The 21,785-nt window shown below is 39.1% G+C and overlaps 1 protein-coding gene across 1 annotated transcript in view; it reads right to left on the bottom strand.

Moving 5' to 3' along the window:
* LOC147583490 (uncharacterized) overlaps window positions 1-20,660 on the bottom strand; it is a 39,705-nt gene extending 19,045 nt beyond the window's left edge. The window contains exons 1-3 of the mRNA XM_086682404.1: window positions 20,643-20,660; window positions 16,596-17,149; window positions 121-2,124 (exon numbers count right to left, since the gene is read on the bottom strand). Coding sequence (XP_086538530.1) covers window positions 2,019-2,124; window positions 16,596-17,149; window positions 20,643-20,660 — 678 coding nt within the window. The 3' untranslated portion in view covers window positions 121-2,018. The remainder of the gene's footprint in view (window positions 1-120; window positions 2,125-16,595; window positions 17,150-20,642) is intronic.
* Window positions 20,661-21,785: the final 1,125 nt, after the last annotated feature.

Here is a 21,785-nt window from a genome sequence, read left to right as displayed (position 1 = left end):
ACCCCTAAGGTGAATTCTGAACAACAACAACAACAAAAAAAAAGAGCCCCCAACATAAGAAGTGCATACTGTATGCAAGAACCACTAATGGAAAGAGTTTGCCAGCACTTATGTCATTACCTCACCAAAGATGGTTGATCCCATGTAAAGAATGGGCCTTTCAACAATCCAGGAATGTAATTCACTCCAGACCTCAAGTTATTTCATCCTTTTTCACATGCTTGTCAGCTGTAGCATCTCATCAAGTCTTGTCAGAAGCCTTCTTTAAAAATTCTCAGGAAGAAAAACAATGGAGATGTGGTGTGAAACGGGGACAAGGAGTCTGGAAGCACACAAGGCTTGGAGGCTAAGCACTGATGTATTCAGAGCCCACATGGCAGCATGGTGAGATGAACATAACAAGGACCTTGACCTTGGTGACAGTCTGCAGGAGTTCTGCCACTTCAGTGCTATAACTTGGAGCAAATCCTTCCATCAGTGTAAATGTCACCTTTCCCCCACCCCCATCTAAAGAATGGATGTATCACCACTTCTTTGGACAAGAATGAGCAGTAAAGACAGTATATGTTGAGTGTCTAGTATATATATCCTATACATGCTCTTTCCCGTTGCTTTGCAACATCATCACTTCCTTTTTCTCATACCTATCCATAGTCTCAGCTAAATATTAAATGACCAAAGCTGCTTTCTGTTCCCACTAAATGGGCCTGATATACCATGGGATCCTAAATCTCACATCTTAACGTGAAACACTGGGTCATATGGAGCCATTTTTTCAAATTGTATCTCTAACATCCAAATTGTGTTTTAACTATCAGTCTGAACTGACTTCACACAGAAAGAAAACTATCATAGCTCATGACTTCCAGATAATTATTCTTATATTCATGATCAGTGTTGAATTCAAATCTGACTTCAAAATATTCTTCATGGAAAGAGGTTTTATCTTGTGTAAGATCATGTGTTTCCCTAGTTTATGAAGTGCCTTCACCTACATCCACATTTACACCTTCCAACCCTGGTCAGTAGATTATTCTCCCTGATATCTGCATGCTCCCAAAGTATACTATCTTTCATTTAACATTCAAATGCCTATTTTAGACCAGATCTCACATAACTGTTGGGACCCAGCCCTCTCCTTAATGATTTCAAGGATCCTAGGGAGGGTGCTAAAAAGTGCCCAATGATTCCTTGTTACTTTTGATCCTAAACCCCAACTGCAACCCAATTCTCATCATCTCCCTTCTATTTCACTTCACCCCTACTGCTGATTCAGCCCTCTCTATTCAGTCTCCAAAACACATGAACATCTGGGTGTCATGAGAGCACATCTTTACCAGAGAAAGATTCTAATGGCGAATAGGAAACTACTTAAAATAGACAATCAGACATCAAAGCTCACGCCCCCTTCCTTCTCGCCACTGGAGGAGCAACTTCTCATGTCTACCCTACTGCTAGGGCCCACTCTCTCACCACTCCTGCCCAAACAAAAGCAAAATAAAAAAATTTCCCTCCAGCCTCAATTAAAAACAAAAAGTTCTTATTTCTTTATGCAGAGCAATTTTAGTCCCCAGGTCCTAACCACTCCTATCTCAATTAGCCCTTTACCTTGACCAAACCGGAAAAAAAAAAAAAAACAACAAAAAACAAAAAACAAAAACAAAAACAAAAAAAAAAAACACCCCAAGAAAGAAAAAGACTCTAATTCTATTGTCCTTAGATTCCAACTCAAAAAGCAACCAGCTTTTTAAAATAGCATTTTTTTGTTGGGATGAGCACTAGGTATTGTATGTAAGTGATGAACCACAGGAATCTACCCCCAAAACTAAGAGCACACTTTACACACTGTATGTTAGCCAATGTGACAATAAATTGTGTTTTTTAAAAAATTAAAATTAAAAAATAGCGTTTTTGTCTTTCCTGTACACCCCTATCTTATAGAAGAAAAAAACCAATTCAGAAAGGTAAACCAAAACATCAGACCTGGGAATCCATGGCAGATCACAGACACCTCTTCTCTATGCCCCTGCTTCCAGGTGCAGGCCTGCGGAGAAGATGCTGGGGCCTCCACTTCTTCCTTGCCCACCTGTTTGGGGGAAGAGCTCCACATACCAGATAAAAATCCTAAGAGACACAAAGGAAAGTAAAAGTTTTTAAGGGTCAGGGCTGCGCTAGTTCATCACAGGCACCTAACACAGGGGCTCAATACATTGATGGGGGGGAAATCCTCTTTGCAAATCTTCACTTAATCTGCTTGAGGGTTTTGGAGCCTAGGAGTCTTTCAAAAAAGAAGGAATATCTAGCAGTGGCCCAAAGGGTGTTCTATTTAGAACAATCAGGCACTACTCCTTCTACTGCTAATTGACCATTTAATCCTACAACTAACCATTTATTTTAACTCTTTGGCTCCAACAGTCCTGCTCCACACCTCTAAACCATCTTCTACGGCTCTCTCTAATCAAGTAACCCCATCTTTCCCTTCTTTCAATTTTTGTAACAGGTTAATGTGACTGTGTTCTTTCCATGAAGGTGTAAATTCAGACTCACGTGTGCTCCCACATTCCTCTCTCCACCATACCCCCTTCTCTAACAACCCTAAAAGACACCCTCCCTCCACAATCCGTGGAGGACTGTAGCAGTTCTCAGATTATCCCAGAAGAGACAGAACACAATTTAGGTAACAGAAGGAAGTTATGGCCATTTTAGGTAACAAAGAATTATGGTTCATTTACATATGAACATATATACAACATGGATGAATCTCAAAAGCATTACGTTAAATAAATGAAGTCAGATTCAAAAGGCTACATTCATGTGTCATTCCAGGTATAGGACATTCTGGAAATGGTAAAATGACAGGGGCAGAAATCAGGATCAGCGGTTGCCGTAGACAGGAGGTATGACAAGAAGATTTATTACAAAGGGACACTAGGGAAATATATTGGGTGACAGAAAGATCTTCGATGTGTTAGTAGTTACATGACTACATAAGCTTTTCAAAATTCATAGAACTATTAAAAGGGGTAAGTTTTACTATATGTAAATTATACCTCAGTAAACTTGACCAAAAATTTTCTACAAACTATTGGGGGGTGGGGTTGAGGGGTAAAAGGGCCAGGTCCAAGAATTTGCATTTTTTTAAATGTTTATTTTTGAGAAAGACAGAGCGTGAGTGGGGGAGGGGCAGAAAGAGGGAGAGACAGAGAATCTGAAGCAGGTTCTGAGCTGTCAGCACCGAGACTAATGCTGGACTCAAACCCACAAACCGTCAGATCATGATCCGAGCTGAAGTCAGACACTCAACTGACTGAGCCACCCAGGTGCCCCAACAATTTGCATTTTTCATTTGCTCCCCAGGTAATTCTGATGCAGGCTGTCCACAGTCCGTAGTCTGAGAAGCACTGCTCATGCGTGGGCTGCATCACAAGACCTTTATCCTTTTTGGCACACGCAATGTGCACACTTTGGGAACTGAGTACCATTTGACAGAGTTGAGTAGGAGCGTAAGAGCAAAAAAAAATATGCTCACTGGAGAGCCCTGTAGGGCTGGCTACAAGACTTAAAAGAAAAAAAAAAAAAAAAAAGATGTGCTCCTGCTTACAAAAAATTGTGTTCTAGAACTTGCAAATGGACGGTCCTATAGTTATACCGCATTTGTTTTCTATTGCTGCCATAACAAATTACCAAAAGTTTAATGACTTAAACAACACAATTATACTTCTGGCTGGCTAAGTCTAAAATGGCTCAGCAGATTGCTTCCAGAGGCCTTAGGGGAGAATCTACCTGTTTGCCTTTGTCGCTTCCAGAGGCAGCCCCAGTTTCACTGTGGCCGGCTCCCGTCTCCAAACCTGAAACGGCCAGTTGTGTTTTCCCATGTCAAATCCCTCAACATAATCACATCTGCAAAAACCCTTTGCCATGAACATATCATATTCATAGGGCTCGGGCATTAGGTTGTGGACGTCTTTAAGGCGGCCATTATTCTGCCTACCATATATGCCTCAGCAGAATCTAGGCAAGCACTTAGGTTTAAGAGTAGAACAGCAAATCACCCATCTGTTTTCAAGCTTAACTGATTTGAATACAATTAGGAAGAACACATTTTCTTATGGTCCAAATAGGCTAAAAGGTCAGCTCATTAACTCAATCATAAAAGCTGATAAAGCTATGTATGATCGCCTAAGATGGTTATGTTGCTTGCTTTTAACTTCACTATTGATACTCTTGGACAACCAAAAGCAACTATAAAACAGATGTGTTTGCTTTTTCAGAGACACACACACACACACACACACACACACACAATCTTATTTTCCTCAGTTTAACTGTGAGGATTAACTAACCCTTTAAAAGTAAGAAAGACCCACTTAAATTTAAAGAAAACAAAACTGGACCATAAACTTCCCAGCCAATACTCCTTGTTGATGGGGGAGGGAAACAAGCTAATACATACCTGGATAAGATTTTTAAAATTTTAAAAATATGCCATCCTCATCTCTTCTTTGGTGTCTGTACAAATTTTTTGCTTACCTTTTTATTTCTTTTACTATTACTGAATTTTTAAAGTTTCATTTTTTATATTCTGGTTGCCAATTCTTTATCAAATATATGTTTGGCAAATACTTTTTTTCCTGGTCTATGGCTTATCTTTTTATTTTCTTAGCACAGCTTTTCAATGATCCAAAGTTTTTTAATTTTGATAGAACTTATCATTTTTTTCTTTTGTGGTTCATGTTTTTTGTGTCCTAAGAAGTCTTTGTCTAACTAAGATCCCAAAGATTTTTCTCCTTTGTTTTCTTCCAGAACAGTAGACAATAAAGCTTTCTGTGATGATGAAAATGTGCTATACTCCAAGCTAACCAATACACTAGCTATAGCTAACCACACATAGCTACTGAGGACTTGACATGTGGCTAGAACTAAGAGCTGAATTTTAAAATTGTATTTAGTTTTAATTATTTAAATTTAAATAGCCACATGTAGCTACCATATGGACAGGAAGTTCTAGAAGTGTTACAGTTTTGATTTTACATTTTGGTCTATGATACATTTTGAGTTAATTTTTGTCTGTGTTTAAAGTATAGATCAAGGTTCATTTTTTTAAAATATGGACATCCAATTCTTCTAGCACCATTTTGTGAAAAGACCATCTTTTACTCCAATGAGTTACCTTGGCACCTTTGGCCACATTTTTTTTTTTCTGGACTCTTTTCCATTGACCTGTGTGTCTATCCTTTCACCAATATCACCTTGTCTTCATATATGGCCAATGGATCTTCAACAAGGGCACCAAGAATACACAATGGTGAAAGGACAGTCTCTTCATCAAATGGTGCTGGGAAAACTGGACATCCACATGCAAGGGAATGAAACTGAACCCTTATCTTACACCACATATTAAATATAAACTCAAATGGATTAAAAACTTAAATGTAAGACCTGAAACTGAAAAACTGTAGGAAAAAAAACCCCAGGAAAAGCTTCATGACATTGGTCTTATCAATGATTTCTTGAATGTGACACCAAAAGTATAAGCAATAGATGCAAAAACAGACAAACTGAGGCTGTATCAAACTAAAAAGCTCCTGTACAAAAAAAAAAAAAAATCAATAGAGTGAAAAAGCAATCTAATCCAAAGGGAAAAAACCTTTTGCAAATTTATAAGGGATTAATATCCAAAATATGTAAGGCACTCCTAGAACTCAAAAGCACAAAAACACAAATAATTTGATTAAAAATGGCCAAGAGATTTGAATAGAGACTTTTCCAAATAAGATATACAAATGACCAGTAAATATATGAAAAGATGCTCAACATCATTAAACATCAGGGAGATGCAAATCAAAACCACAATGAGATAACACCTCACACCTATTAGGATAGGCACTATCAAGAAAACTAACACGTGTAGGCAAACTGGAACCACTGTGTACTGCTGGTGGAAACTTAGAATGGTGCAGCCACTATGAAGAACACTATGAATGCTACTCAAAATAATTTTAAATAAAACTACCTTTTGATCCACCAACCCCACTTCTGGGTATTAATCCAAAAAAATTTGAAACATGTTCTCAAAAAGATATCTGCACTCCCAGGTTTACTACAGCATTGTTGACAATAGCCAAGGGAGGGAAACAACCTAAATGTTCAAAGATGAATGGATAAAGAAAACAGAGTATAAAGAAAATGTAGTATATACAAACAGTGAAATATTATTCAGCCATAAAAGGAAGGAAATCCTGTCATATGCCAGAAAACGGATGGAACTTGAAGACATTAAGCTAAGTGAAATAAGCTAGTCATAGACAAACATTGCAAGATTCCACTTATATGAGGTATCTAAACTGGTTGAAGTCATCAAAGCACAAAATACAACAGTGGTTGCCAAGGTCTGAGGAGAGGTGGAAATAAGGAGTTGCTATTCAATGAGTATAATTAATCCTCCAGTCATGGAAGATTGAAAAGTTCTAGAGATCTGCTATATAACACTGTGCCTACAGTTAACAATACTGTGTTGTACAGTTAAACATTTATTGAGAGTAGGGGCACCTGGATGGCTCAGTTGGTTAAGCATCCGACTCTTGATTTCAGCTCAGGTCATGATCTCACAGTTTGTGAGTTCAAACCCCGCACCATCAGTGTGGAGTCCACATGGGATTCTCTCTCCCTCTCTGCCCCTCTTCCCCTCAAAATAAATAAATAGACCTTAAAAAGAAACAAAACAAAATTACAGAAGGTAGATCTCATATAACATGTATTTTTTAGCATAGGTTTAAAAAAAATCACACGGTCTTAATTACTGTAACTCTATAGTGAGTCTTCAAATCAGGTAGCATGAGTCTTCCAATTTTGCTTTTTCTTTTTCAAAATTATTTTGGTTGTAGTAAGTTCTTTATCTCTCTATATAAATATTGCAAATAGTCTGTTGGACCACAGAAATATAAAGGATTTTAAAAGGCTACTACAAAAAATTATATGCCAACAAACTGGACAACCTAGAAAAACAAAATGGATAAATCCATATAAACATACAGACTAAATCAGCAAGCAACAGAAAATCTGAAAAAAAATTAGTAAAAAGTCATTAAATTAAATAAATAATCAAAAAATTCAAGTCTAGGAACAGATGGTTTCACAGGTAAATTCTACAATTTAAAAAAGAGTTAATACCTATCCTTCTCAAACTATTCCAAATAATTAAAAAGAATACTTCTAAATTCATTCTACAAGGCTAGCATTACTCTGTTACCAAAACCAAAGACACTACCAAAAAGAAATATCCCTGATGAACCATAGATGCAAAACTCAACAAAATATTAGCAAATGAGTTAAACATTAAAAGTATCATTAACCACCAAATCAAGTAAGATTTATGCCAGGAATGCAAGGATGGTTCAAGATCTGCAAATTAATTAATGTGATATAAGAGATTAATAAGGATTAAAAAACCTGTGATCACCTCAATAGATGCAGAAAAAGTATCTGACAAAATTTTAAGTTTCATGATAAAAACTCTCAACCAAGTGGGTGTAGAGGGAACATACCTTAACATAATAAACAGCATATACGATAAAGCCAAGCTAACATCATACTCAATGGTGAAAAGCTGAAAGCTTTCTTCTAAGAACAGGAACAAAACAAGGATGTTCACTTTCACTACTTTTATTCAACACTGTACTAGAAGTTGTAGCCACAGCATCAGACAATTAAATGAATAAAATATATCCAAATTGGTAATAAAAAATGAAAATTATCACTATTTGCAGATGACATAATACTACATACAGAAAACCCTAAAGACTCCACCAAAAACTTTTAGAATAAATGAAGTTAGTAAAGTTGGAGGATACAAATTAATGCACAGAAATCTGTTGTGTTTCTATATACTAATACCAAACTAGCAAAAGAGAACAATTCCATTTATATCAAAGAGAAATGAAATACTAGGAATAAGTTTAACCAAGGAGGTGAAAGATCGGTACTCTGAAAAGTCTAAGATACTGATAAAAGAAATTGAGTAAGACACAAATGAAAGGAAAGGTATACCATGCACATGGTTGGAAGAATATTTTTTAAATGTCAATACTACCCAAAGCAATCTACAGATTCAACACAATCTCCACCAAAATACCAATAGATTTTTCACAAAACTAGAACAAATAATCCTAAAATCTGCATGGAACTACAGAAGACTCCAAAGAGCCAAAATAATTGTGAGAAAGAAGGAGAAAGATGGAGGTACCACACAGCCAGATTTCAAACTATACTACAAAGCCACAGCAGTCAAAACAGTATGGTATTGGCATAAAAACAGACCCAATAGATCAATGGAACAGAATACAGAGTCCAGAAATAAACCCATGCTTATGTGGTCAATTAATCTATGACAAAGGAGGCAAGAATATACAATGGGGAAAAGAATATACAACACTTCAATGAATACTGTTGAGAAAACTGTACCACTACACAGAAAAGAATGCAACTGGACCATTTTCTTACGCTAAATACAAAAATAAACTGAAAATGGATTAAAGACCTAAATATAAGACTTGAAACCATAAAACTTCTAAGAAAACACATAGGCGGTACACTCCTGGACACTCCTCTTACCAATGTTTTTGGATCTGTCTGAGGCAAGGAAACAAAAGTAAAAATGAACTATTGGGACTACATCAAACTAAAACTTTTGTGTACAGTGAAGGAAACCATCAACAAAATGAAAAGGCAACTTAGTGAATGGGAGAAAATATTTGAAAATGACAAATCTGGAAGAGGCTAATATCCAAAACATATAAAGAACTTATACAACTCAATGCAAAACAAACAAAAAAACCCAAGCTGATTTAAAAAATGTGCAGAAGATCTGAATAGACATTTTTGCAAAGAAGACATACAGAGGGCCAAGAGACACACGGAAAGATGCTCAACATCAGTAATCATCAGGGAAATGCAAACCAAAATCAGAATGAGGTGTTACCTCAAACCTGTCAGAATGGTTAGTATCAAAAAGAAATAACAAGTGTTGGTGAGGATGTGGAGAAAAGGGAACCCTCATATACTATTCATGGGAATATAAACTGGTGCAGCTACCATGAAAAACAGTATGAAGTTTCCTCAAAAAATTAAAAATACAAATACCATATGATCCAATAATTCCACTTCTGGTTTACCAGAAAAAAATGAAAATATATATACACCCCTACATTTCCTGAAGCAGTATTTACAATAGCCAAGATATGGAAGCAACCCAAAGGTTTTGCTTTGAAAATATATATACACCCCTACATTTCCTGAAGCAGTATTTACAATAGCCAAGATATGGAAGCAACCCAAAGGTCCACCCACAGATGAACGGATAAAGAAAATGTTGTATGTATGTATGTAAGTGGAACATTACTCAGCCATAAAAAGAAATGAAATCTTGCCATTTGCAGAAACATGGATGGACCCAGAGGGTATTATGCTAAGTGAAATAAATTAGAGAAAGACAAATAGCATATGTTTTCACTTGTATGTGAAATCTAAAAAACAAATGAACAAACAAAACAGAAACAGAGTCACAAATACAGAGAACCAACTGGTGGTTGCCAAAGTGGAGGGGGGGAGCAGAGGGATGAGTGAAATAGGTGAGGGCAATTAAGATGTACAAAGTGCCAGTTATAAAATAAGTAACAGAGATCTGAAGTATGGCATAGGGAATATAGTCAATATTGTAATAACTTTGTATAAGGACAGATATAACTATACTTAAGCATTTCTTAATGTATATAAATGTTGAATCATGTTGTACACCTGAAACTAATATAATATTCTATGTCAGCTACATTTCATTTGAAAATAAATAAATTTTTGGAAGAGCCCAATTTCCACAAAAAAGAATACTAAGATTGTGATTAGAATTTCAATGAACCTATTCAGTCTTAACAATTTGGTAAGAAATGATATTTTGACAATATTCAGTCTTCCAGTCCATGAACACAGTCCAATGCTCCACTAATTTAGGTCTCCTTTGATTTGTCATCAGTTTTGTAGTTTTCAGCATACAAATCTTGCAGATATTTTGTTACATTTATCACGATTTTAACTGTTTAGATGTTATTATAAAAAGCACTTAAAAGTTTTAAAGTTCAAAATATTCTGTCAGAAAAGTAGCATTAATTTTCATATATTGACCTTGTATCTTGTAACCTGGCTAAACTTCCTACTAGATACAGTACCTTTTTTGTAAATTCTTTGGAATTTTCTACATAGACAACTATGCTATCTACCAATAAAGGCATTTTATTTCTCCCCTTCCAATCCGTATACCTATTTCCTTTAGGAGTGGTGAGAGCCAACATCCTTACTACAGATGTTTCATACATGCCCTTTATCAAGTAGAGGAAGTTTACTTTTATTTCTACTTTTCTGAGAGTTTTGTGATGAATGAATGATAGATGTTAGTAAAATGCTATTTCTGCATCTACTGAGATGATCATCATACGGTTTTTCTTATTTAGTCTGTTGATAAGGTAAATTGCATTGACTGATTTACAAATAGTCAACCAACTTTGCATCTTGTGATAAACCCCACTTGGTCATGATGTATTTATTATTCTTTTTATACAGTGGATCTTTCAATCATTTTTGTGATAGAATATATATAACATGAAATTTACCATAGTGACCATTTAAAAAAAAAATTGAGAGAGAGTCAGCAGGGGAGGGACAGAGGGAGACTTTTTTTTTTATTTTTTTAACGTTTACTTATTCTTGAGAGAGAAAAAGAGATGAAGCGCAAGTGGGGGACAGGCAGAGAGAGAGGGAGACACAGAATCCAAAGCAGGCTCCAGGCTCCAAACTGTCAGCACAGAGCTCGATGTGGGGCTCGAACTCACAAACCATGAGATCATGACCTGAGCCAAAGTCAGATGCTTAACTGAGTCACCCAGACGCCTCAGGAGAGAGAGACTCTTAAGCAGGCTCCATACCCAGCACAGAGCCTGACACCAGGCTCTATCTCACGACCATGATATCATGACCTAAGTTGAAATCCAGAGCCAGACATTTAACCCACTGAGCCAACCAGGCGCCCCCATCATGACTATTTTTAAGATAGTTCAGTAGTATTACAGAAATTCCTAATGTGTGCAATCATCACCACCATCTATCTCCACACCTCTTTTCATCTTGCAAAACCAAACTTTGTACCCATAAACAATAAAGCCCCATTCTGCCTTCCCCAGACCCCTGCAAACCACCATTCTGCTTTGTGTCTATGATTTTGAACTCCTCTATCTCATGTAAATTAGACTCATATAGTATTTGTCATTTTGTGACTAGCTTACCTCATTTAGCATAATGTCTAAAGGTTTATCCACGTTGTAGCATACATGAGAATTTCCTGCCTTCTTAAGGCTAAATAATATTCCACTGTATGGGGGTGCCTGGGTGGCTCAGTTGGCTAAGCATCCGACTTCAGCTCAGGTCATGATCTCACGGTTTGTGGGTTTGAGCCCCACATCCGGCTCTGCGCTGACAGCTCAGAGCCTGGAGCCTGCTTCGGATTCTGGGTCTCCTTCTCTCTCCGCCCCTCCCCTGCTCACACAGTCTCTCTCTCAAAAATAAACATTTAAAAAAGATTTTTTAAAAATTCCACTTTCGTATGTACCACGGTTTGCCTATGCATTTATTCATTGATGGACACTGGAGTGTTTCCACATTTTAGCTACTGCGAATAATGCTATGAATGTAGGTGTACAAATATTTAAGATCCTAGTTTCAATTATTTTGGGTATAAACCCAGAACTGAAACTGCTGGGTCATATGGTAATTCCATTTTTAATTTTTTGAGTAACCACCATACCATTTTCCATAGCAGCTATCATTTTATATTCCCATCAACTGGGCATAAGGGTTTCTAGTTCTCCACATCCTCATCAACACTTACTTTTATTGATTTGTTCATTTTTGATAGTAGCTATCCTAATGGGCCTGAGTTGTTAATCCTGGCCTCATAAAATTAAGTGGGAAGTGTTCTCTCCTTTACTATTTCTAGAAGAGTTTATACAGAATTGGTATTATTTCTTCCTTAAACACTTGTAAAACTGCCCAAGTGAAGCTTATCTTGCAGGAAAGGTTTTCAGATTCTTTATTAGTTCTTAAGTAAGCTTCAGTAGTCTTTCAAGGAATTTGTCCATTTCACCTAAGTTATCAAGTTTACTGACAGAAATTGTTCATAATATTCCCTATTAGCATTTTAATAGGGAATATTAAATTTCTGTAGAACATATAGTAATATTCTCTTTTTCATTTGTAATATTAACATTTGTATCTTCTGTTTTCTCCTGACAAGTCTAGCTAAAGGTTTGTCAATTTTATCTTTCAAATACCAGCTTTTGGTTTTAGTGACTTTATTTTTGTTTCAAATTTTCTCTATTTTTATTTCAAACTTTATGCTCTTATTTTCATTATTTCCTAGTTTCTTCTTCTTTGGGGCTTAATTTGCTCTTCTGTTTTTTAGTTTCTTAAGGTACAGGCTGAGAGCATCGATTTGAAGTATTTTTTTGTTTTCTAATGTATTTTAATGCCATGCATTTCCCTCTAAGCACTGCTTTAGCTTAGTCCTATACATTTTGACGTGTTACATTTTCATTGCCATTCAAAATAATTTTTAATTTCCATTATGCCTTTGTCTTTGACAGATGGGTTACTTAGAAGTGTGTCGTTTAACCTCCAAATATTTGGAGATTATTGGGATATTGTTATTGATTTCTCACTTAATTCATGTATGACCAGAGAAATCATATTTCTTTAAATTTTTTGAGGTTCATTTTATGGCCCAGAATATCTAACATTGTGAATATTCCATATGCACTTGAAAAGAATGTGTATTCTGCTGTTGTTGGATGTAGTATCCTTTCAAAGTCAATTCAACCAAGTTGGTTGGTAGGGCTGCTTAGGTTTTCTACATCCCTATTCATCTTCTATGTACTAGTTCTATGGATTACTGAAGTAGGACTGTTGACATCTCCAACTGAAACTGTGTATTTGTCTATTTCACCTTTAGGTTCTTTCACTTAAGTGTATTCACATTTATTTTTATTTTTTTTTAATTTTTTCTTTAATTTTATGTATTTTTGAGAGAGACACAGTGTGAGCAGGGGAGGTGCAGAGAGAGGAGACACAGAATCCAAAGCAGGCTCCAGGCTCTAAGCTGTCAGCACAGAGCCCAACATGCAGCTCAAACTCATGGACTGTGACCTGAGCTGAAGTCAGACGCTCAACCGACTGAGCCACCCAGGAGCCCCAGGGTATTCACATTTTGATTGTTATATATTCTTGAGAAATTGACCCTTTACTCATTATGCAATGCTCTTTATCTTTCCCGATAGTATTTCTTGATCTGATGTCTACTTTGGTACTAATACAGCCACTTCATCTTTCTTTTCATTATTAGAGTTTTGAGTAGTATATGTTTTCTCTTTTACTTTTAACCTATCCATGGCTTTATATTTAACTTGGATTCAAAAAACATTGGGCAATTCCCTTCATCTTCTCTGAAATTTTTTTTTTTTAATGTTTATTTTTGAAGGAGAGACAGAGCATGAGGGGGGAGGGGCGGAGAGAGAGGGAGACACAGAATCCCAAGTAGGCTCCAGGCTCCAAGCTGTCAGCACAGAGCCCAACGTGGGGCTCAAACCCGTAAACCATGAGATCATGACCTGAGCTGAAGTCGGAGGCTCAACCGACTGAGCCACCCAGGAACCCCTGAAATTTTTTCATTTCTTACATGAGTTAAGCAATTATCTTTATCAAAGTGATATAGGAGAATTAGATGAAAGGAGACAGAGTAAAAGCATTTTGTAAATCCAACAAAGCTATATATACAAACACGTCTATCATTACGTACAAATATACATGTAGGTATCATAAACCAATCCATGGTGCCCAAAGTCTAATGGCTTATTTTCATCTATCAGTGCTCTCTATAACTAATTTCCTGCATTTTCAAATTTATTGTTTTTATTTTAATGAAACAGAGGATAAACAAATTTACCTTTCTTTTTCTGAAGTAAAAACTCTTGTCTGAAAACTTTTATAAGCCAGTATCAACCTTATTAGTAAATTCTTAAGGACCTGCTATGCATTAAATTAAATTCTTGATCCCTTTATTAAAGTAAAAAAATAATCAGTTTTGGCTAAGACCCACACTAACATTGCAAGATTTAGTTATTTCATTTGAGACAAAGAAAAAAATAAAATGTTAAAGACAAGTATTTCTCAAAGAAACAATATAAACATCCAGGATTTCTATCACAATTGAAAAGCCTAACTTTTCAGGAAGATTCTTTTTTCTTTAAAAAAACAACCAAACATGGGGCGCCTGGGTGGCTCAGACGGTTAAGTGTCCGACTTCGGCTCAGGTCATGATCTCACAGTTCGTGGGTTCGTGTCTTGCATCAGGCTCTGCGCTGACAGCTCAGGGCTTGGAGCTTGCTTTGGATTCTGTCTCCCTCTCTCTCTCTGTTGCTCCCCTGCTCTCACTCTGTCTCTCTCTCACTCTCTCAAAAATAAAGATTAAAAAAAAAGTGCCAACAAACAAAAACAGAGAAAACAGGTGATACAATTTCTGAGGTGGAAGAGCATATAATAAACACTGTTTGATTCCCCAGTGTCCAATATGGTGAGGTAATGGATATAAATTATATATATAGGGGCACCTGGTTGGTTCAGTCAGTTAAGCTTCCCATTCTTGGTCTCAGCTTAAGTCTTGATCTCAGGGTCGTGAGTTCAAGCCCCACTCTGGGCCTGGAGGGTACTTAATAAGTAAGTAAATAAATAAATAAATAAATAAAGCATATAAACTGTCAATATAAATACTACATGCTCAACAAATGTTTATTACGATTGTTGCAGTTATTCAGCATACTATACTGTATGCTGAACTGAAATAGTGAGCGAGACCAAGGACAACTAATTCTTTAAAGCCAATTTCAGGAAACTGGAACATAAACAGGCCCACTCTACAACTGTTTACAATATTAAAATGAATAATTGCAAATAACAAAAAAGTCAAATCCTGGAATCTCTCATATGCTTTCAATTAGATATCATCAATCAATGGCTACTTTTTTCAACAAAGACCTATGTGGAGACAAGCTACTGCTTTACGCAAACATCTCCCATTCACTCAACAGGTCAAGATCAATCAGCTATTTATACATACTTCAGACACAAGGCATCACATACTATGTGTAGTCATGGTAGGCTTACAAAAAAACTGGTCATATTCTGGCAAAGCATGTTGTATGATAAACAGATCATAAACAGAAACTATCACTGGCACTCAAGAGGCAAAATCCAGCTGCGTTTCTTTATCCCTAATCCCAGTTTCAGCTGCAGGTTTTTTCCAGAAAGAACAGTAGCTTGATTTACTCAACACTCTGCTGAAGTCAGGGTGTGGTCACCCTTCTCCAAATAATATTACAAATGGATTTTCCCTGAACTCTTGTAGCAACAGGATCTTAAAGTAGTTACTGGTAAGAAAGGGTGAGATTAAGGTCAAAATGCATGCCTACAAAAAAGTAATAAATAACAGCTTTTAAGGACCACCTAGAGATATGGGAGGCAGGGTATTATTGAGACCAAAAGAAAGAGGTAAACACAGTACAGAACACGAATATCTTTTAAGCTTTCAACATTGAGCCACGGTAAAAGTTGAAGACTATCTGTTTTTGCCAGCTTTCCTGTTAAGTACTGACAGTTTCATCCCAAATTGTTACAATACACTATTAACTGCCCGAAATGCAAATGAATCATTTTCCTTCTTGATCATCAGAACTGGTCTAAATGTAAGAGTGAATTCAGAAAAATCAGTTAAATGTCTCCTTTATTAGTTCTAAAACACTACCAACTAGAGATTCGGAAAGGCTCAGAAGCCTTTTTCTAAGGCAGGGAGAGATAGGAATGTGCTTAATAAATTAATAACTGCATTCCTTCACTCTGGCTAGCCTAGAAAACAAAAATCAACCTCTGTTCTGTGGGCGTGCACCCCCATCTCCCACACTGTGCTTGTATTCCCAGACATTCCAACGGCTTTGAAATGAGCAACTGCACTTACAAGCCGTTTGCGCTGCCTCAGCCTCTAACTAGTGTTAGGAGACTACTACGTGCCCAGGACAACGTAACCGCCCCACGTTATCTTTTCATGGTCTTTGAAGCACGTTTTGTGCCCTGATAAGGAAAGTGAGGCCCAAGCTCACACAGGCAGTGTGAAGACCCACCAGGGGGCCCACTCCAAAGCCCTGGCACTAAACCACCATGAAACTTTGGTCTTCAGTGCCTTAACTAGGCACCTGTTTCCCTGGGGGCAAGGGCATGACTTAGGTGCTCTAAATACTCACTAGGCAAGGAGTGATTGTGAAGTGAACTTTCTGTTCTTCATGGCCACTGTCAGGTCGCAAGCCCCCTGGAAAAGTGGGGAAACTGAGGCCCGGGCTAACTGACTTGCCAGAGATCAGAGTCCGTAATGGGCAGAGAGAAGCCTAGAGGGTTGATCTTTGCGATTCTCAACGTCCGTGTGTAACACGGTCCCGAGCTTCTACCTGGCTTACCCGGCCCCTGGATCCCGCAGACTTTCAGAGGAAGGGGTCTGGGCAGGGGTGCTCCCCACCCGGATCGTTTCCCGTCCGCAGCCTCCGCGGACAGGGGAAAGCAGCGGCCCGCCCGGCGGCCCCACCCGCCGCCAGCTGCAAGGCACCACGCCAGGCATGTGTTGCCTGTTCGCAGACACTCCCTCCTCCGCCTTTACCCCTTTACCACCTCCGCCCACGTCCCAGCCCAGCTGAGCACGTCTGCGCGCCCGGGCCCGTAGCCCGTAGGCCCGTGGGCCCTCGAGCCCACTGGTCACGTGGGGCTCCACGCGGCCCTGCCGCCACCAATTGCAAAACGGGCCTCGCGTTCGCCACGCCCCCTTGCTGCCGCACCCCCTCGAGGGAGAGCTGGACCCCCAGCTGGTCGGTGTTCCTCCCTGCTGTGGCGTGTGCACCGCTTCTTTGCGTGCTGTGTGTGTGTGTGTGTGTGTGTGTGCGCGCGCGCTCGCGCGCGGCTGGTAGAGGTGGGGGAGGCGGAGTTTGAAACTTGGTTGAGGTAACTGAGGCCACAAGCTCTAGTGGAAAGCGGGGGAAGACGCGATGTGGGGGCAGTGCTTTGTGGGGAAAGGGCCAGTTCCCTGGAAAAGGAAGGAAGTAGGTGTCGTGGGCTGCACACACCGCCCTTTTGGGGGAAGTCAGAAAGAACTCCAGGCTTTCCCATTTTATGGCTAAATTACTTGAACCCTCACTAACTCTGTCTAGAGTAGCTACACGTGGACCAGTAATGATCATCTATTGAGCACCGCCGTGGGCCAGGTCTCTGATCTTCCAGTAGGAATAGCAGGCTCATAAAGATCATCTCATTCGAAGGCACCCACCTGGCCAGTGGCGTTCTCTGTAGGCGAGTTCAGGGCCCCCTTAGAACTTCAGTGACACTTAGACTTCTATCATTAACTTAACGCAATTCCAGGTATTCTTGTGCAGCTTTCTCGTGCATGGTTTTATGAAGAAAAGATAAGACTGTATCTAGACCATGTTGCTGTGTTCAAAACCCGACATACGTACCTATGTCAGTTGTGTATATTCTTATGCCACGGGTCCCTCAACCAAGCCACCTACCCCTTAGGAACACGAAGTATTTTTGTTGGTTTTAACACTGCTTCGAAGCTGTCATGATGGCCTCTGGCAAAATGGGACACTGCTGACATAGGACTTAGCCGAACATATGTCCCCCATTTGTCACATCTAGCAGCATATAGTTGTGCTTGATTATGAGTTCCCGTGGACAGTTTTTTTAGGTTGTTACCTGGGTGCAAAGACCCCAGATCTGCTCCTCTACCTCCAAATGTCATTTTCTTGTTAATACAGAATGGCTCCTCCTCCTGCTTTTCTTTCTATCTTCTCTTAGGGTGGGTAGTTTTACTGAAGATTTTTTCAGACAGTTGTAAGAATGGGAGAAGGATTAAGGAACAATGAGATTTGAACAAATAAAAAAACCTTCACAGATTTGAGATCTTAATGTTCTGGTTCCTCTTTGCCACCCTCTCCTCCTGAGATTTTAGAACTCATTGTTTACTGAATGCCTTTTTTTTTTTTAAGTTCATTTATTTATTTTGAGAAACAGTGTGTGTGTGTGATCCAGGCAGTTGGTGGGGAGAGGAGAGAGAGAGAATCCCAAGCAGGGTCCGACTGTCAGCATAGAGCCCATTGCAGGGCTCAATTCCACGACCATGAGATCAAGACCTGAGCTGAAATCAAGAGTCAGACACTTAACCAAATGAGCCATCCAGGCACCCCTTTAGTGAATGCTTTTAATCACATCTTTCTTCATAATGTTTGGAAGAATATCTTTACTGCATTTGGATTTGTATAGCCTGAGTTGAAATTTTGGCAGAATGGAATCCCTGGAAATAGGGTGTGTGAGAGATGGAGATGTGTGTCAAGGAAAGGAAGATAAGGAGATGCTGGTGAGGGGAGATAACTAGAGTTTAGAGAAAGAATGAAGACAAAAAAATAGAGTGGCAGATCTAGCAGATTATTCTATGTTCTTATAGTAATGAGAAGCCATATTCTTGGGCATGAAGATGCATACATTGTGATCAAAAAACATTACCATCTCCTCATTTGAGGAGTCCTGACAGTTCTGGAAATAAAGTTGGAAGGACACAAGGAGGGTTTGATAGTTTAGTACTGGAAAGATAATCTGGGATCCAGTAGACCTCAGTACACATTGTTTTCATGTGTCCACCCTACCCCCAAATTGAAAGTCAATGGCTATAGTGAAGGAGTAACTGGGTAAGGTACACAGGTCTCTGCCTAAATCTGGATGCTGTTGCTGAAATTCCTGGAGCGATACAGCCTGTAAGGGCTCCAATGCCATGTCAAACTTAGGTCCACAACTTAGGTTGGAAGGTACTAGATAACTTACTGAATGATGAGCTCCTTAAGGAGCTCCTTGTACACCTACCATAGATCCTATACGTACTACATCTCACCAAATAATGATCCCAGATCTAGTTCAGGAGTGTCCCTGTGGCAACCTATAATCCACCTAAAATGAAGGTTTTTCTAGAATACTTGCTGAAGAAGCTGTATATTTCAAAATTATAAAGCTCCTGGTTGAAGACTTTTAGAAACACAAAAATCTTTCAGTTTGCTTCAGGGTTCATACTGGTCAACACAATGTTTATAAAGTTGGCTAAATTATTTTGTCAAATCTTTGTTCCAGCATCCCTACCCCAACTCCCTTTGAAGCCCTAGTGCCTCCTGCTCCCTGTAAAAGATAATAACAGCTGTGAAAAAGAACAGCATTTTGATTTCCCATCCCATGAGGCTGACGAGGAGAAGGCAGAGAAAGGGGAGGGTAGATTGTAACAGGAACATTTGATCCCTCAAGAGTGGAGATCATATGATGATTGATTAGGGAGATGTCACTAGTTAGCCAGACCACAGCTAAAGGTTAAACACAGGTTAATAATAGCCCAGGAGAGAACGACTGAAGAATTCATTAATCGTGTTTCTGTTTACATCCCCTTCCACCCCCACCTTCCAGGCTTAATGTAGCCTCTGCCCTGATGAGAAGGACTTTTGGAGTTCATGGCTCATTCCTCTCACCTGGCATGTATGCAAACTGGCTAAGCATATTAATAGGTGACTTGGCCAACACCACATAGCTAGTTAGAATAGCAGAACTAGGATGAGAACCACTCTCTCTCTTTAGAGACAATTACTCTTCCCATTTATCCCCCAAATAACCATCAGTTTCCTCCCACTTCACCCATGGATGTGCAAGACACAGCATCCATCAACAAGTGGTCTCTTCCCACCCCTTGACTTGGTTTGTGACTTCATTTAACCAATAGGATGCAATGCAAGTAACATTCTGGGTCTTCCCAGTTCAGGCCCTAAAAGGTCTGGCAGCTCCTGCCTCCTGCTCTAGGAAGCCAGCCTCCATGCTTTAACGAAGCTGGGCTTGACTGCTGAGTGATGAGCCTCAGCACGTGGATGGAGAGGACATGTAGAAGAGCAGCAGACATGAGGGAAGCCTCCTTAGACCTTCCAGCCCAGCCCAGCCACAGGCTGAACATAGCTGAATAAGTTACCCCCACAAAATCACATGGAGCAGAAGACCTACCCAACTGAACTCTACCCCAATTCCTGACCCAGAGAATCATGAGAAATACACAACTGAAAGACTGCTACATCTTCTGCCTTCTTCTGTTCACTTGATTATCATAATTAAGAAATCAGAACATTAGACCACGGTTAGGTCTCAGAAGTCTTATGAAGGAACGTGGTCAACCAACACTTCTGTGTATCTTATCAAGACAAGATGGTTTTCTGCTTTAAATTAACTCAGACACTGAGGGTGTTAATTAGTATATTAATTTGCTGATCAACCAATCTTACTATGGTTATGTTAACTTATACTTACCATTTAACTATCACAAAATTTTGTCCAGGTCTTAATGTTCTGGCTATCTCATGATGCATCACAGACCACCAGAAAATTTAGTGGCTTAAGATAACCTTTCTCCTCTTGCTCACTACTTTGCAATTTGGGCACACCTCCATGAGGACAGTCATGCTGCATACTCAGCATCAGGTAGGGCTGACTAGAAGGCTGGCTCTCTCCCATGTGGAGATTGGTGGTGAGAAGGAAACTTGAGCAGCTGGAGGCTACAACAGCTGGGCTTCTCTGAGATTACTGTCTCCATGGAGCTTCCCATGTGGTCTCCCCAGCTCAATTGCTTCAGGCTGGCTGGTGTTCTTACATCTGTTCAGTGATCCTAAGACACAGTCCTAAGGAAAGGATCCCAGCAGAAGCTGTATCACTTTGCATGACTTAGATTTGGAAGTCAGATAATGTCCTTTCTGCCCTGTCACTGGCCTACCCATATTCAAGGAAATAGGAGCCCCCCCACCCCCCGCCTTGATGGAGGAGTGCCAACATCATACTGTTAGAAGAGCATGTGGGAAAGGCTAGGTTAGGGCTGCCATATTTGGAAAACACAATCTTGCCTGACCCAGCTTCCAAACTCCACATCTGAACTTCATGCTAGGAATAAAATCTTGATAGAAAGACGAATTCCAGGAGCTCTGATGTTTTAAAAGAATGTTATTGCTGATTGCAATACTTGTGAGAGTTAATTCATTTTCCTTATAGAGGACATGTTTGGGGGTCATAGTATATCTCCTTTTTGCCCAGAGATTTGGAGGACAACTGGGGAAAGGGGAATGTGAATAATCTACTGTTACTGCTGTTTTGTAAACCTGCCCTTTCTTTTAAAAAATAGATTCACTGCTTACAGTTGAAACAAGTAGGGTATTCATAGCAAGGTTGAGACATTGTGAATTTAATCTGGCTCTGGCAACCACATATTTTAAAGAAAATTCGTTTTGTAGGCTCTATAACCAGTTTTGGATGAATGCGAATAACTTACATTTCTACACGCACATCCAATGTGGACGCACACAGCACATTCATTTGATATCTTTTATTCCTGAGGGATTTCCAGTTTCTCAACCCAGTTCACCAGGTATTTTGTTTGTAATCTGGCAACGCTACACCAAAAGCACGCAGCGCCTTTTTAACTGTTGCCTAGCAACACTCAAATGCTCAGGACCGGAAGTAAAGTGTGCAGTATCCCACTGTAATTTTGGTATACATATGGTGCCTAGCACTTAGCCAAAGTGAAGTTTATGTGTGAG

This window comes from Puma concolor, chromosome A2, assembly GCF_028749965.1.
Source record: "Puma concolor isolate L17-30 chromosome A2, mPumCon1.1.hap2, whole genome shotgun sequence".
NCBI lineage: Eukaryota > Metazoa > Chordata > Mammalia > Carnivora > Felidae > Puma > Puma concolor.
Note: the sequence above shows the minus strand (reverse complement) of the source record. Positions and strands in the feature narration are given on the sequence as shown.